General features: G+C 47.7%; 1 protein-coding gene across 1 annotated transcript in view; it reads left to right on the forward strand.

The window, feature by feature from the left end:
- The first annotated feature begins 299 nt into the window (after positions 1-299).
- The window catches only part of kcng2 (potassium voltage-gated channel, subfamily G, member 2), a 25,417-nt gene continuing 7,368 nt past the window's right edge, over positions 300-18,348 (forward strand). Inside the window, 11 exon segments of the mRNA XM_056582296.1 lie at positions 300-318; positions 321-376; positions 378-590; positions 592-648; positions 650-685; positions 687-735; positions 738-805; positions 807-824; positions 826-1,053; positions 1,055-1,135; positions 1,137-1,193. Of these exon segments, the coding sequence (XP_056438271.1) occupies positions 300-318; positions 321-376; positions 378-590; positions 592-648; positions 650-685; positions 687-735; positions 738-805; positions 807-824; positions 826-1,053; positions 1,055-1,135; positions 1,137-1,193 (882 nt within the window).

Consider the following 18,348-nt stretch of genomic DNA (forward strand, 5'->3'; position numbering starts at 1 on the left):
GGCTCGGTTTTGGTGTTGGATTTTGTATTTGTTTTCCTATCGGCTGAAGGCGTCCTCCGTCTCAGCCCGTACCATTCCCACGGGATCCTGTGGGAACACAAGTGCTGTGGCGAGCTCAGTGTAAGCTCTGGCTCTGATCCCACTGTCTATTCTGTTCCACAGAGTACCGCTGGAAGGCTGACGGGGTTCCCGCTCATCCCACCCACGGCGTGAAGCCCTCCCCACCCGAGCAGTGAACCCTCATCTCCACCCGCCCCAACTGTCACCACCCACCGCCGCCCCCCCCCCCCGTAGCAGGGATGTACCAGGAGGTGGCCTTCTGGCGGGCAGCACGGAGCACCAGTTCACCAGCTTCCACTTCAACCCCCCGGAGAACCCCCCAGGAGGTGAGCTCCAAGAAGGGCCTGTACTACAAGCGGGCCCAGCTGCTGCTGCTGCAACCCCAGCAGCGCCACGCCCCCCCACGCGACGACCACCCCGAAGACTCGGCCTCCCCCTCGGCCATCATCAACGTGGGCGGCATCAAGTACCGCATCCCCTGGTCCACGCTGGACGAGTTCCCCCTGACGCGGCTCGGCCGCCTGCGCGGCTTGCAGCAGCGAGGCGGAGATCATGGCGGTGTGCGACGACTACGACGTCCGGCGGCAACGAGTACTTCTTCGACCGCAGCCCGTCGGCCTTCCGCAACCATCGTCACCTTCCTGGCGGCCGGCAAGCTGCGGCTGCTGCGGGAGATGTCGCCCTGTCCTTTCAGGAGGAGCTGCTCTACTGGGGCGTGGAGGAGCAGAGCCTGGACTGGTGCTGCCCTGCGCAAGCTGCGCCTCCAGGCAGGAGGAGTACAAGATGCAGCGGCGGCTGGAGGAGGAGGAGGAGGCCGCCGCCGCCGAGCTGACGGCCCGCGTCCCCGTCCGGCGAGGGGGAGCCGGCCCCGCCGGGGGCCACGCCCCGGCGCCGGGGCCGGGGCGGGGTCGGCGGTGTTGGGTGGTGGTGGGGCCGGCCGGGCCGGGGGGCGTCCAGGACGAGGAGGGCCAGGGAGGGGACTGCATGCGGCGGGCTGCGGGACATGGTGGAGAACCCGCACTCGGGCGTCCCGGGGAAGGTGTTCGCCTGCCTGTCGGTGGTGTTCGTGGCCATCAACCGCCATCACGCTGTGCATCAGCACCATGCCCGACCTCCGGGAGGAAGAAGAGAGGGTGAGTCTCTGACGGTTGAACCGGCCATCATGGGTCTAACGGTGAACCGCCCCGTGGTCTAACGGTGAACCGCCTCATGGTCTATCGGTGAACCGCCCCGTGATCTAACGGTGAACCGCCCCATGGTCTAACGGTGAACCGCCCCGTGGTCTAACGGTGAACCGCCCCGTGGTCTAGTGTTCAAACACACGCTGTTAATGTTGAATGAAAAAGGAAAACCGTGTTATGATAGATTCTGATGAGTCAATCTTTAGGAATGACGAGCTGGGACCCTATACCCCTCTGTTCATGGCGGGCTGAGACCCTATACCCCTCTGTTCATGGCGGGCTGGGACCCTATACCCCTCTGTTCATGGCGGGCTGGGATCCTATACCCTTGTGTCCATGACGGGCTGGGACCCTATACCCCTCTGTTCATGGCGGGCTGGGACCCTATACCCCTCTGTTCATGGCGGGCTGGGACCCTATACCCCTCTGTTCATGGCGGGCTGGGACCCTATACCCCTCTGTTCATGGCGGGCTCGGATCCTATACCCTTGTGTTCATGGCGGGCTGGGACCCTATACCCCTCTGTTCAGAGCCACAGGGATTAAAGTGCCTTGAGTAATGTTGATGAAGTCAATCAAGTTTTCTAGATTTATATTAATAATTGTAATTCTTAACTGAGGTCAAGGACGTCTGTAGTAAGACAGTAAAGCAAGCTCTTTATAAAAGGCATTTCAAAGGCTGAAATCAAAAGATGGACTAAATCTCAGAGAATCACCTCATCACTTAACTCTCGAATCTTGCCTAGCCATCTCATCTTAATATATGACTGATCCCAGCTGCAACTGGTAGAAATATGCATATTGTATAAAAGTAGTGAATGCAATCGTATGTTTTTCATTTTTCAAACCCGTTGCGTTTGACTTTGGCAATGTTTACAAAGGACGAATGGCGGCGCGCACAGTCGCAGCGGCCACTCTTGAGATCTGTGAGATCGAGTGTTTGAGTATGAGACGTCCTACGAACGTAGTTTATGACAGGGAAACACTATTAAACATAAGGACACTGCAAGTGAGTAACATCTCTGGCATTCGCTGGCATCTGGACATACTACGCAAACACAGGATACTAGCGGACACTGTGCCCGCAATTTACCGGAAGAGGAAGCAGCAGAGACGGGGTGGGCGTAAACAAAAGCGGGGAAAGAGGGCTGGCAACAAAGCTAGGCTAAAAGCTAACCCCAGCAGACCAGCAGTGCCGACAATCCTACTCTCCAACATCCGATCTCTCGAAAACAAACTGGATGAGCTCCGTCTGCTGAGAGGATCACGCAAGGTATGGAGAGACTGCTGTCTTTTCATTTTGACCAAGTCCTGGTTACATGAAAACATTCCGGACGAGGCTGTTCAGCTAGAGGGAACAACACTCTTCAGAGCGGACTATGCATTTGCAAAGACTGGTGTGTAAACGCTACGTCGGTGGCTCAACACTGCTCTGAACTGGTGGATTTTCAATCGTGACCTGTTGGCCATTCTACCTGCCAAGGGAATTCACCAGTGTGAATGTAGTAGCTGTTTACATAGCCCCTAGTTCCAACGCCAAAGCTAACAAAGTACTCAGCCCCCTGTATGACGTCATCAACGCACTGTTGACAAAACACCCGGACAGCTTTGTGGTTGTTGCAATATGTGGACTTTAAAACAAGAGGAGAAAATATCCTTGATCTGGTCTATTCCAACACTGCTGAGACATACAAGGCCATTCCTCAACCCCATCTTGGCCTTTCAGACAATAAATCTGTGCTGCTGCTTCCAGCTTACAAACCCAGGCTGATACGGGCCAGGGCAACCCAGTCACACATCAGGGTGTGGCCAGATGGAGCAGTCTCAAATGAGTCTGAAAAGTCGCAAATGTGGCACGGGAGTCAACAAATCACTCAGTACAAGACCAGGCAGAGGATTGAGGACAGTGATGTTCCTCTCCCAGACAGACTCAACGACTTTTTTGCCCAGGTTTGAGGCACCAGGTGGGCCGGCAAGAGGGGGGACTGGACCCTCCCCTCCATCCAGTCAGCCACCTGTGGTCATCAGGCCAGCCGACACAAGGAGAACCCTGGCCAAGACCAGCCCTCGGAAAGCAGCCGGCCCGGACAACGTCCCGGGGAGTGCGCTCCAAGCCTGTGCTGATGAGCTGACAGATGTCCTAACAGACATTTTCAACATCTCTCTCTGTCAAGCCACAGTACCCAGATGCCTCAAAACATCCATCATCGTTCCAGTTGCAAAAACATGTCTGCTGTGTCCTGTCTGAATGACTACCGTCCTGTCGCATTGACCCCAATAGTGATGAAGTGTTTTGAACGGTTAATCAAACCACACATCACATCCAGCCTACCTACATCACTGGATCCACATCAGTATGCCTACCGCTCAAACCGCTCCACAGAGGATACAATATCCACCACCCTGCATACAGTACTCACCCATCTAGAACAGAGAGACACCTATGCTAGAAACCTGTATGTTGACTTCAGCTCTGCATTTAACACCATCATGCCGCAGAGACTGATGGAGAAACTTCTCCTCCTGGGCCTAAACCCCACCCTCTGTCACTGGATACTGGGTTTCCTGTTGGAGCGACCACAGTCAGTTCGTGTTGGGAAAAACATCTCCAAATCCATCACACTGAGTACAGGATCCCCCCAGGGATGTGTGCTCAGTCCACTGCTGTACACGCTGCTGACCCATGACTGTGTGCCAAGGCACATGAACAACATGATCGTTAAGTTCGCAGATGACACTACAGTTGTGGGTCTCATTTACAAAAATGAGGAATCCAGTTACAGATAGGAGGTCAACCTGTTCGAGAGCTGGTGCAGAGACAACAACCTGGTGCTCAATGAGGAAAATACCATGGAAGTGATCGTGGACTTCCGTAGATCACAACCAAAGCACGCACCCCTCTGCATCAGCAATTGTGAAGTGGAAAAGGTGGAGCACATCAACTTCCTGGGAGTATAGATCTCTGACAACCTTTCCTGGTCCAAAAACACCACTGGGCTAGAGACTGTACTTCCTGAGGAAACTCCAACAGGCCTCACTACCTCCCAGCATCCTCACCACATTCTACAGGGGGGCAGTGGAGAGAGTGTGCTGACTTACGCCATCGCTACCTGGTTCTCCAGCTGCAGTGCGTTGGACAAAAAGGCCCTGCAGAGAGCGGTGAGATCAGCGGAAAGGGTCATTGGCGCCTCACTTCCCTCTGTCCAGGACATATTCCTGAGCCACTGCGGGAATAGGGCCCAGAAAATAGTGAGAGAGCCCTCTCACCCTCTGAACAGCTTCTTTCAGCTCCTACCGTCCAAGAAGCGCTATCGCAGCATAAGATGCTCCACCACCAGGCTGCTGGACAGCGTCCTGCATCAAGCTGTCAGAGTGCTCAACACACCAGCGTCCTGGATCTCCTCACTGGACTCACTAGGCTGGCACACATCACCTTAAATCATTTTTAATCAGTTGCACTTTTTCTATTTGTTAGAGCATTTTAAATGTATTTATTTATTCAGTGCATATACGAGTATTATGTTATGGTCTTTTAGCTATTTTAGCTATCTAGCTACATCTATTTTATTCATCATTGGGATGTATGTATGAAATGAACGTGTGGGAATGTATGTACTTGATCATGATCATGATCCCTAAGAAACGCCTTCTCATTTTGTTGTTACTCGTAATCAACAAAATTACAATAAATTTGATTTGATTTGATTTTGATTTGATTTGATGTGGGTGGACGGAAGGGATTGCTCATGTGTTGCCTAGCACTTGAGACGTCGATAAAAATGGTGTTATGGTATTTGGAAAGGAAGCTGTAAAGACCGGTTGTATCGAACGACTTCAATTGGATCAACCAAATAACAAATGGGACCAAGACAACCTAAAGCGCTGTTGAGCAAGAGTTGAGAGAAAAACTGGACTTTGAATTGCAATGAAATGGGCTTGCTGCTCTGTGAACTCAGTTAGGTTGAAACAGATACCATTCTTTACAGTGAGTGGACCACATCACTATATATGATATATTGAATCCTAGTTAGGCTTTACAGAAATGTAGGCAAGTTGATTGGACCACTGCTGGAATAATTCTTATCAATAGAGGGCTTACCGACCCATCTAATCTAGAGGGAAGAGGAGTCGACGGCACAGCGCAACCTTAGGATCTAAATAATGCCGGAGCCAGCGAGAGACACACACTATGTAGGGTGCATTGAAACGCATGAAATAATTAGCATTGTAATGTATTTGAACCCAAAATAAAAGATGAAAGAGGCAAAAGGAAAAGCAGCAAGCCCAAAGGGAAGAAGATCAAATTCTGGGCATTCTTCCTGGGTTTCTCTGGTGCACTGCAGATCGTGCATTGCTTTCTGGTCACAATGAGATAGCATGAGCCCCCTCATCCATTGATCCCTGGAGAATACAAACGCACATGTATGTGCATATCTATGTATTCAATGTCAACACAAAAATGGAATACAACTGGCATATAAAAACAAAACTCAACATAGTTTAAGAATCCTTTTGTTAAACCTCACCAGATCAGTTTCTCACTCTCTCTCTCTCTCTCTCTCTCTCTCTCTCTCTCTCTCTCTCTCTCTCCTCTCTCTCTCTCTCTCTCTCTCTCTCTCTCTCCCCCCACCATCAAGAGTAGTGACTTGAGTGTTGAAGGTGGCTGAGAGATAGGTGTGAGATATCTTAGTGTCGTGGATCTACCAGGTACAGCCACCATCGGCGTGACGGTGTGTGTATCAACAGACACGTGGCTCGATTCCCTTTACCCCTTTGTGTCCGCTTCAGATGACATTATACACTGGAAGCGCTCAGAATCCGGTGGGGAGAGTGGTTCTCAACACCATGCGATCAGGGTAGTGCAGAGGCCATTTCACCCCATTTCCTCCCTGTTTAAATCCAGAAGGACATTGGTTACGTGAGGACTCTGCTCTGAGTATCGGTTCTTCTGTATCAAAGTGGCCTGTGCAAGTACATCCACCAGCCGAGGAGCGCCGGGAAAAGGCAAGCAGTGATGTTCACTGCAGAGGCACTGATGTTTGATCCTTCAAGATCCTCAACCACTGACAGCTGTGGACTCCCATATATCCAGGTCACCCAGAGATCCATTTGGCCAGAAATAGATACATTTACATTTTAGTCATTCAGAGTCGAAGGTCCTTCTATCCAGAGCTATTTGATAGTGAATTCTGATTCATGCACCTTCTAAATACTTCTGGCCAGCCAAGTCATTTCAGGTTTTGATCCAAGCAGCTGTCCCCGCTGTATGTGAGGAGACCAAGCAGGCTAAACATCCAGTATCTTCCATGATTGGCTGCTTCATCTTGGTCCTGAGAACAAGGGATTCTCGTCGCTCATGCACTGTGGAATTTTGACCGAAAAAAAAAGTGGTAAACGTTGACATTTTTGTTTTTTAAATGTAATTTCCATACATGTTTGAAAAGAAATGGCAAAGGAAATGAAAATCATTTTCATAAGCAGCAACACAACTAGATGAAATGCAAAGAACACTTAAGCTTCCTTAAGCTTAAGCTTACGATCTGCTGAGGTTTTAACCACTCAACATGCTTCCCATAAGAACAACTCTTTGTCGTAAATCGTTAATTAGCTCCAGTAGAATGGAAGTAGAATTAAAGTCAGCTTACATGTCATGGAGTTCAGCTAGTGCAGGTGGGCTCCTCCAGCGCACACCGACGCTTGTTGTTTATAAATCATGGCGACGTTGGCAGACAAGTCAGCTTCCCCTGCATATTATTTAGCCTCCATGTGGAGTATGCAGTCTCTCATGTGCCCGTGAGACTGAACACACACTTTACTAGCTGCCTCAGGAAGAATAATCAATATTTATATTTGTACGGGTGTGTCCTCAAATCATGACTTCAGTTTCCCCGTTTACAAAAATCCTGCAGTTGTTCATTTTTCTAATTGCAATTCATTATAAACGTGCTCCACTTCCAGGGAGAAATATAAAATAAGCTCATTATTGTCATATAAAAATATGATTATGCAAATGAGCCATGAAACGTAATCCTGTTTTTGGGGTACAGTCAGCTTGTTGATAAAACCTTCCACCAGACCAGTCGATGGGATGGAGGCTATGGAAAGCAGACGTATATTCAGCGTTACAGTCACATTCTAATTTCTGTTTCATGCTACAAAATATTACTGTTCATACATATACTGTATATATCGTATCATATATACTATATTCTGTGCATACGGTCATCGTGAACATCTGATGTTCAACTTGGGCAAAGCGTGCCGCTTTCATGTCATTATGCTCAAGTTTCCCAGTTCCAAAAAAAGAGAGCACTTAAATCGCACTACACTCCGTCTTGTAATTTCTACGGAAACAGATTTTCCAAGAGAGCTCCGATATATTTTCCCAGTGTTGTTATGTAAACAGCAAAGTAGCTTAACCTGGAATCCAATTATTTGCAAAACAACCAGCCAAAATATTCCATGTTATTCAAACCAAATGGGAAAAGGTGTGACCTCGGTCGTACTCTTTGAACATTCCTCTCTCACAAACCCCCACACATACCCTGTTGGATGGGAGACTCATCTGAGTCAATTAGGTCCCCTGCTCTCTCATCACTCCCTCGTTTAGATCCATCTGCTGATCTGTCGACAGCACCCCACGGCCCGAGCCTCTGACACTTCTGAGGACCTCTTTAGGACCTCACCTCGGGGCTTCATCCAGCCCAGGCACACACACATGCCGGCCGCACACACACTCACCGCCCTCCCCTACAATCCCATAAGTTATCGTGCATCCCTCGGGTGTGTGCGGCGTGTGTTTGGGAGCGCGTGTGTGCGGCTCGTCCTGGCAGAGGCGAGGAGCTTCAAAGAGGGCTGAATAAATCCGAGGCAACAAAAAGTGTGCGCTCGCTGCATCTCCTCATTTTAATTTTCAATTAGCAGATAAAACTCCCCCTGAAACCCCCCTCCCCCTCCCCCACCCCCACCCCCCCCCCCTCGCCCTCCCACTCGCTCTCCGCACAAGTGAGGCGTCGTGGAGTCAAGAGGGAAAAAAGGGTGGTGAGGGGACGGGGGGGAGGGATACAGCACATGCCTCTGCTGTGTCTCAATGGGACTCCCTTGATCAGCCCCCCCTCCGATACCCCACCCTCTACCACCACCCACCCCAACCCCCTCTCCCCTCCCCTCCCCCCATGGTGCGGGCGCGTGGAGGAGGGCGGTTGTTTTGCTCCTGTCTCCTGTCAGTGTCGAGTCGTCCAAAGGCTGTTCATTAAAGTGCTCTTGTCCGTTGTGAGTGTCGAGCACCGGCGCTAACAGGGCTAAACACTCTGGTCGGCGTGGCGACCAGAGTGTAGTTCATCTGGCGCGAGGCCAGCACTAATTAGGAGCGCAGCACTTTGCTGCGGCCGCCCACCCCTCCTCCCACCGGATCACCTGTCAGCCCCTCGCTGCCACGAGCCAGAGGGGCCAGCTAATTACCTGAGCCCTGGCTGAAGTCCGCTTCAACGCTCGTAATCAAACTAATTAAATGATGACTTTAGCGGCCAATGCCCGTACCCAGGGATTAACAATACATTCTCACCTGATTACCTGCGTATTGTTAGAGGCATCAAATGCACAAATAACAACTTTGGACTCTCTTTATCGCCAAGGCTATAAAAATGCTATAAAATGTTATGATGACCAGAGAGTCCATTTGGACAGATGTCTACGACGAAACAAGTTTCCACACTGGACAGCTTTCAGGTATTTTGTTTATTTGATCCGGTCTTTGGCCCCACGGTGACGTCGACGACACAACTAAGTAGGCTAACTGGACAGAGAGGGGGGCTCACTCTGGACAGAGAGGGGGGCTCACTCTGGACAGAGAGGGGGGCTCACTCTGGACAGAGAGGGGGGCTCACTCTGGACAGAGAGGGGGGCTCACTCGGGACAGAGAGGGGGGCTCACTCGGGACAGAGAGGGGGGCTCACTCTGGACAGAGAGGGGGGCTCACTCTGGACAGAGAGGGGGGCTCACTCTGGACAGAGAGGGGGGCTCACTCGGGACAGAGAGGGGGGCTCACTCGGGACAGAGAGGGGGGCTCACTCTGGATAGAGAGGCGCCCTGGTGTGCAAGGTTAAAGAGCAGACCTTAAAAAGCCTTCATGGTGACTGGCGTTTGATGATGGGATGATGGGATCGATGAGTTCCCCCTCCCGCTGTTATCCACCTTAGTCTTCCCTTTACATCCCTTCTCCTTCCGACCCCAGGGGAGTCGTAAACACTCCACCACATCGACATCACATCCAAAAAAGATCTTGGAAGTGAACTCAATGTTGTCCATAAGGCCAAAACCCCATTGGTCGTAGTAAAAGGCTCACCACCCAGGGCTAATCTCCTATTGGTTTTGTGCGCTAAAGCAGTGCTAATCCACAAACGGTGTGAATTAATACCACAAAGCTATCTCTAATACTCTCCTCCCCGGGTACAGGTTGGGACGCAGAGAAGCAAAGTGTGTGCGTGAGGCTTTCGAAACCAGGGTTGAATTTCCTTTCAGAGTCGAGTCTGCGTCTCGTTGCCAAGGACTTCTGGATGACTTCCAGCTCCCAAGGCTTTTGCCACACAGCATACGCTTGAGTGACAAGGGAGACATCTGTAGCTCGCTGGATCGCAAACGGCAGCACGTCGACTCTTAAGGCAGCGATTGGAGCACAATGACACTATAACCGCCTTGGCCCAGCTCCTACTTGATGGTACACCTGACATCATGTAACATGTTTGCGTTTGGTTCGGTTCAAGTTATGGTCGGTCATAACATTAGAGTATAGTTGCTATGACGTGGAGGCGGGCAATTCGTTGGCCCTAATCAGATTTCCTGCCATTTTGTGCTCCAACCGTGGCACTCAGCCAAATGATGCCATCACTTGTTAGCTCAATTACTAATGTAACGTGAGGGTTCGGTATGTGGTGGTGGATAACTCTTTATGAGAATAAACAGCAGGATGGAGACAGACGACTTTCTCAAGCGGTACTTTACTTTTCTTCACAACTCACAACAACTCCACTTCTTTGTTCGGACCCTTCACGTGACTGAACTAACCAATCAGAAGCTAGAACTTAGACTGAGGTAAACGTGAGGGAATCAGAGAGGGAGATGCAACAGAATATCCTGACTGTGTTAAATATGTAAACATGTAAATATGTATATAATACATGTGTAACATAAATATGTAAATAATTAACCGACTAAACATTGTAATTACATTTCTAGTAAATTAACTCAAATATAAATTATATTAACTTCTTCTACAACTTTCAAATATGAATTAACTACTAAACCTTACACTAATAACTCGCTGAACCTCTGAGTTGCTGATCTGTTACGAGGGAGGCTACACCGGCACTTGGAAGACGCTCCATTGCTTTTAAGGAACAGTGTGGATTGTTATCCGGAATACATCATGCCTCAGAGCATGTTGGATACACAGACGATCGAAAGACTCATCCCGACGTTCCAGGAATCAGGGGAGTAAGGTCTAGCATGTTTAATCTCCCAGACAAAAAAACATGTGATATGTGAGAGAAACAGATTGGGAACAGGGAGCAAGATCAGGATGTTCTCGTGAGGCTCCGTCCCGAATTGAAGCTGGTGGAATGTGGTGCTTCCAGAGAGAAAGGCAGATTGGAGAATTTTTACATGACAGCGCTTCCCACCAATTGGTTAATTTGTTTCTAGGCCATTAAGGGGATGGCTGCTGTATCCAGATACACAGAAACACATATGCTCACACAGAAACACACACACACACACACACACACACACACACACACACACACACACACACACACACACACACACACACACACACACACACACACACACACACACACACACACACACACACACACACACACACATACACACACTCACAAACGCAGACACTCACACTCACTTACACACATACACACAAACACACACACACACACACACACACACACACACACACACACACACACACACACACAAACAAACACAAATACGCTCACACACACATACGCTCACACTCACTAACAGACACACTAACACAGGCACAAAAACAGCCAGTTGTTACAGCTGAGAGAGAGAGAGAGAGAGAGAGAGAGAGAGAGAGAGAGAGAGAGAGAGAGAGAGAGAGAGAGAGAGAGAGAGAGAGAGAGAGAGAGAGAGAGAGAGAGAGAGAGATACAGAGAGTGAGAGAGAAACAGGGAGAGAGAGAGACAGAGAGCGAGAGAGAGAGAGACAGAGGGAGATTTACACCACATTATGTAACTATTTTCTCTATGTTTTTTGTTTAGGAAAAGGTGCAATCCTATCAACTACCAGTATGTCTGAGACATTCAATTCTGATTATAACAAATGCAAATGTGGAATATATTTGTGTATGTGTGCGTGTGCATCCAGGCAGACCAGACTCTGATCTTAAGGTTTCCCTCTATCCCTGCATTAAATAGCAAAAGGAAAAAAATAACAATGTGTAGAAATAATGTTTGATTGATGACTTGAGCAATCATTTATGAATAATAACTTGATACCTTCAAGGGAAACCTGTTTCACTCTCTTTGTACTCCACGACACACGCACGTCAGTTATAGAGCGCGTCTGTTTCGGTAGCTCCGCTACACTTTCTCTGGCGGAACAACCACTGCTGGAAAGAACATCATTCACTGCTTGGATTTGAGCGCTTGCATATGCCGCCCATGTGGCTCAGGAGCCAATAATAGGAAATAGGCTCTATCACTGATGTGTTACCTCGTAATTTTTTTTACATTGTCAAATATGCCCGTCTTATGCCGGCCTTTTTCCCGGCATGGTCTGCGTGTTTACACTGACGGCTTGATTTCGCAACCCAGTATACCCTCTCAGACCCTTCATATATTGGCGCTTTCATTTTCATGTAAATGCAATTAGACGGCTTCACGGTTCCAGGGGCGAGGCTTGGGTCGAGGTGTTGTTGCGTTGTCTCAGAGACAACAGAGACAACGCAGCAAAATCAACATGAGTAGTTAACTGTGAAATCCGCGAGCTGCTGACCATCATGGGAGAGAATGTGAGTCGCATTTATCGAAGACGGGGAAATATGGTGCGATCTACGGGAAAGTGCCAGAGGAACTTTCCTTCCCAGGCTTTTGTCGGGATAAAAAACAAGTGGTCACCAAATTAAAGTATTTGTTGGCATTTTTGCACTTGTAAATAGTTAATCACGTATGTAGCCTACACTCAGATATAGTCTTCACATTCTTTTATGAGATTGGCTTAAATAATTTAAAAAAGAACATTCGGAGTATGCACATTTTCTGAGGAGGTCTCTGTGCTTAGTCCTAACTTCTAAACCGTACACTAATAACTCTCTGAACCGCCTACACCAACAAACCAAGAAAGCCGGCTCCTTGACGAAGGAGGATAATACCCCTTCGGTTTTACAAAGGCTAGACAGTGAAATTGCGGGGCGTGCCAAGCCACGACTGGCAGTGTTAAAATGCCTAGTGATAGCTTGGGACTTAACTGACATTATTTGAAGTAAAACCTATGATGTTATAGATTGCTACTTAATTGATGACTTGAACTGATCAATCGCAAGGTTAGCTTAAGTTGTTGAGTAAACATGAATGAAAGGAAGAATCCAGTTCATAAATTGTTGTGCTTTTCCCACCGATTTAGCCCAAGAACACATAGCTGTTGGTGTCAACAGCTATGTGGATCACATAGCAGAGACTTAGGCCCTTTCCCATTTCTTTGCTACATAGAAAATCTCAACCCTAGCCCTCGCTGTTGCGCGTTCATGCGCCGTGGAGTCACGTCCCAATACTGTTTAAATGTAGCTTAAGGGGTAGGGGGGAGGGCTAACATCCCCTCAAAATTGAGATTTTCGATGGGCACCCTCAAAGCGCTTCAGTTCTGACTTGCTCCCACAATACCTTGCGAGAAAACGGAAAATCAAGAAATATCCTAGACAAGATGGAGGACGAAAAGATGCGACAGGATTGGAAAAACACAAATGTAAGTATTTTCTCTGTAATTAACTAGTAATTATTTTATTAATTATACTCTGCAGCCCGGCCGCGGGCTTCGAAGCCCGGCCGCGGACTCTCGGAAGTCTGTGGCCGATTTTCGCGGAAGATCGCGAAAGTCCCCGGCCGACTTGCGCAGGCCGCCCGACCCCGGTTCTCGGCCGGGATGCATGCCCGATCACGGGCTCTGCAGCCCGGCCGTCGACCGGGCTGCAGACGGGGCTGCAGACGGGGCTGCAGACGGGGCTGCAGACCGGGCTCATACGACCGGGCTGGATATCATGTCGTATGATATCCAGATCTTCCATGTTCTAGTGACTCCAGGTTAAAAATAAGCTTTACTATACTAATATATTATATTATATTACCGTATTTTCCGGACTATAAGTCGCGTTTTTTTTGTAGTTTGGCTTGCCCTGCGACTTATATTTCGAAGCGACTTATATGCCAAAATTGTGCGTACATAATCTTCGGCCGCAAGATGGCACCGTCATTCATTAGGCCTACAACTGAACGCTGCAAGCCTACTGCACCACCGAATAAATTATATTCTCGTCGTCATCGTCCTCAATGTCCTCCGGTTCAACCAAAGCTACCCCAACCTTAGCTGCAATGTTGTGCAACATAGCTGTCACACATATCACAGCGCATGACTTGGCCGGCGAAAACTGGAGCCCTCCGCTGGACTTGTGAAGGCATCTAAAGCGCAACTTCCACCTCCCGATCGTGCGCTCAGGTTTAGGACCGCGGCGCATACGCGTCCGGTGGAATACACTCTAAGATAACTATAAAAAGTAAAATAAAAAGTAAACAGTAAACAATAATTATAATATAAGATAAGATAAACAATAAACTCTTAACTAACTAACTATAAAAAGTAAACAAAAAACAGTAAACAGTAAACAATAAACTCTTAGCTAATATAGAAAGTAATATTAGTAATATTATTAGTTATTAATTATTAATAATCTATAAGTAATATATACCTACTCATATATATATTATATTAGTAATATTCTATTATAAGTATTATATATATTATATAAGTATTATTATACTAAGATATTATATTATATTAGTAATATTACATGGTTAATCAATGTATTTTTTGGCAGTACTATATTGTGTACATAGCTATTATATATTGTACATAACATATGGCCATATCAACCAGTTCTGGCATATAATTCCTAATTCCTTCTTATTCGTTTTCTTTCAGGACTTCGTTGAGTCCACTGCCACCAGCCCCCCCACCTCTCCCTCATGCTCCTCCACCCCAGGCACCTCTTCCAAGAGGAGAGTGCCAGGGGGCAGGCGAGGCATGAGGAGAGCGAGGCAAAGTTGGCGAAATGGTGGAGAAGATGTGATTCTCCACCATTCTCTCAAAAGCTGAGAGAGAGTGTGTGTGTGTGTGTGTGTGTGTGTGTGTGTGTGTGTGTGTGTGTGTGTGTGTGTGTGTGTGTGTGTGTGTGTGTGTGTGTGTGTGTGTGTGTGTGTGTATTTTTAGGTGTGTGTTTGTGTGTATTTTTAGATGTGTGGTTCAGTGTTTCTTATTTAAATAAAGGGTTTCTTCTAAAGTGTTCTTGTTCTTAACCGATTATTATCTAAGGGGGCACTCACACTAGGCCTTCTGGCCGTGGCCGTGGCTGTTTTAGCACCTATCCGTGCTCAAATCTGCCAGTGTGAGTGTGGCCAGTCTGGCAGGCCGGGCCAATTACAAAATATAAATACCATTTCAGGTTAAACATCTTTACAATGGGTCTTGCTCGTTGCCCGAGACAATGCCAGCCAGTCTGTCTCTTGTAACATTACCAGGGGTCTGGTTATCTACTAGGGGGCACGGGGAGGCCATGATGACGTCACAGGGTTGTCCCATTTGGTAGGGGATCGGTTAGGGTAGCAATGAGGGGTAGCAATGAGCATGAGCAATGAGGGTTAGGGTTGAGATGTAGGGTTGAGACAGTGAGCAAAGAAACGGGATTGGGCCTTAACTAGCTCGCAGCATATGAAGTGCAATGAGGGATGGTATTCTGTCTTTAGTTGGCTTAGAGCTTTTAATTGGTATAATATTGACATTCATATTAAAGAATGGGTAGGCAATTTGGAGAAACCAGCAAGACTTTGGCACAATTTGAAGGTAACCAACTGAAAAAATCGAACCTCTCCCTTCAGCCCTCTCTACAAAGCCACGCCTCCAAAACAAATAAAGAGAATTTCAACAAATAGGACAATATGACACTTTAAATTCTTTCATTTTTGTCCTGCTTAAAGTTGGTGAGCTTATGATGTGTGTGTAGCGTAAGGTGCCTTGGGTTACAGAATACATTACAACAATCATTTCTTTACAGCAGGGAAGTATGGCTTCAGTGCAATGTCTGGCACTGCGCTGAGGGCCCTGTGATGAAGGTCGGAGGCTTCATGTCAACATGAGTTCCGGGACGTTCTGAAGATCTCAGCATTTCTTGTTCAGACTGTGTAGCAGCAAACAGATCTGCTCTCCCTGTGGCTAGAGGAGATTCAACACTTCTGACAAGAGAACTCGAATCAGCCTCCAAACGTACAAAGCATAACCGTATGTTCTATAGGTTCTCAGATGCCTGTGGAGCGCACACTTCATAACCTATTATATCACATGTTATAGTGTGTCTTCTTCCACTAACTGCATTCCCTTTTTTCTATTTCTACCGAGCAATGTAAAAAAGCTCCTTTGTTTCAGTTTTATGAGCAGGACAGGAGAAGACAGGCGAGACGGAATAACATCGACAACAACAACATAACAACATTTCCGGGGGGCGTTTACGCCCTCCAGGTGTGTTTAAGTGGAGGAACGTCTTATCTTTTCGTTTTTCGTTCTCGTGCTAATCGTGCCTCAGCCATTACGGCAATTACCGCTCTGCAGTTGACGTGATGTTCATACGAGTGGAGCACCCCTCTCCCCCTCACCCTGGGGGAGGGCAAACAGCATTTGAGCCGATCGATGGTCCGGTGAGTGTGCGGCTTGCCGGCGGGGCGGTAATGAGATTGTTGTTTGGTTTGATGATGAGCGAAGTGGTGTCTTTGTTGGGTTCGCAGGGCTTTCGTAAGATGTGAGGAAAAGGCTTTTGACAGCTAATAGGCTGATGCACATGGCCCATACACATACACACACTCTTCCTCTCGCTCTTTCTCTCTCACACACACACACACACACACACACACACACACACACACACACACACACACACACACACACACACACACACACACACACACACACACACACACACACACACACACACAGACACACAGACACACACCCTCTCTGTCTCTCTCTCTCGCTCTCTGTCTCTCTCTCTCCCTGTTTCTCTCTCACGCTCTGTATCTCTCTCTCTCTCTCTCTCTCTCTCTCTCTCCTCTCTCTCTCTCTCTCTCTCTCTCTCTCTCCTCTCTCTCTCTCTCTCTCTCTCTCTCTCTCTCTCTCTCTCTCACACACAGGGGATTAGGCTAGGCTTTAGCCTCTGTTTGAGATAGGCAGATAGGAGCTAGGCTTTATCCTCTGTTTGAGATAGATATGAAGATATGAAGGCTGTGATTGGGTCAAGAGTCATGGCTGCTGAAACACATAATTGTGTTGTTTTGTCATTTACCCCCCCCCCACATTGTTAACCATGTGCAGCAGAGGCCTTTCAATATAATATGATGGGTGAGCGGAGAGAGAGAGAGAGAGAGAGAGAGAGAGAGAGAGAGAGAGAGAGAGAGAGAGAGAGAGAGAGAGAGAGAGAGAGAGAGAGAGAGAGAGAGAGAGAGAGAGAGAGAGAGAGAGAGAGAGAGAGAGAGATAGAGAGATCAAGGTGCGCTATAGAAGCTTTAGAAGCTTCCTAATGAACAAATAAACGTGGGCTAGAGGCCGCCCATCCCTGGACATGTTTGACAGCTCATACCGGACCACGTGTACACAAACACAGAGTGGCGGGCAGGCACAGCAGAAAGCAGGTGAGCTGTGTTTGTTTTGCTGGGGGTTTTAATGCTTGTTGGAGTGATACAAACCATAAAAAAAAACATGTTTTGAAGTCACGGCGCGCAAGCTGTCTCATGCAGACGGTTTAAAGTTATTCAAGTTTTCGTTGTTGCATCAGAACGCCAAGTCTTTAATGTAATAAATAATGTTTTGATGGCATGCCAGCCTTTGAAGCTATTGCAACCCAATATCAACTTTAAATTTGCTCATATGCTTGAAAGGTTTAGACGATTTGGCCCATTCCTGTTTCTAATCATCTAGACACAGTCCTATCCTAGCGTGCAATCTATAATGAGGCAATTTAAGGATTACACACACACACGTCCACGCGTCCACACATACACACCAAACACACACACACACACGATTCACACTTGTTTATACCGTCCATTATCCTTACCTGCATGACGGAAACATGACAGGAACATGTTAATCCAACACAGACCGATCGTATAATTATTTGTATCATTATTATTATTATTATTGCTACTTATTATTGCTCATTATATCTATTATATTACCACACCACTCTGCCGGCGTGCCGTGTGACATTTAAATGTCATAATTCCACATTTTCCTTTCCAGTCCATTTTGCCTGTCTCTAAAGGTTAGGGTGGTCCCCCCTCACGGCCCCCCCAGCCGGCTGACCTTCACCTGCACGTCTTTAGAGACCGCTCGCACTGCGTGGGGGGGGGCCTTTTGCGGTCAATTATCTGAAGACTTTCATTTCTTCAAACTTTTAACTTTGGATGAGAAGTAAGTGAGTCTATTGCCTCATCTTATAAATTAAGAGGAGGGTTAGGAGGGAGGTCTGTGAGTCTTTGGCCTCCTCATATACGTATATATATGTAGATATAAACTTTCAGAGAAGGGTTTGGAGAGAGGACCCCAGAGCTCTCTCTCACTCCAACCTGAGTCTTCTTCATGGCAAATTGAAATGATGCTTGGAAGGCTTTCTGCCAAAGCGACGGTTCTGCTGCATCTGAATGCTCGATGAAGCAGCCATGTTCAGAGTGAAGGAGAGGTCGTTCACCAACGCACATAGAGCCCACCCACCCTTCAGCGGGATCAATATTTGAATTACCGAATTGTATTTTATT

The sequence above is a fragment of the Gadus chalcogrammus genome, chromosome 22 (assembly GCF_026213295.1).
Source record: "Gadus chalcogrammus isolate NIFS_2021 chromosome 22, NIFS_Gcha_1.0, whole genome shotgun sequence".
NCBI lineage: Eukaryota > Metazoa > Chordata > Actinopteri > Gadiformes > Gadidae > Gadus > Gadus chalcogrammus.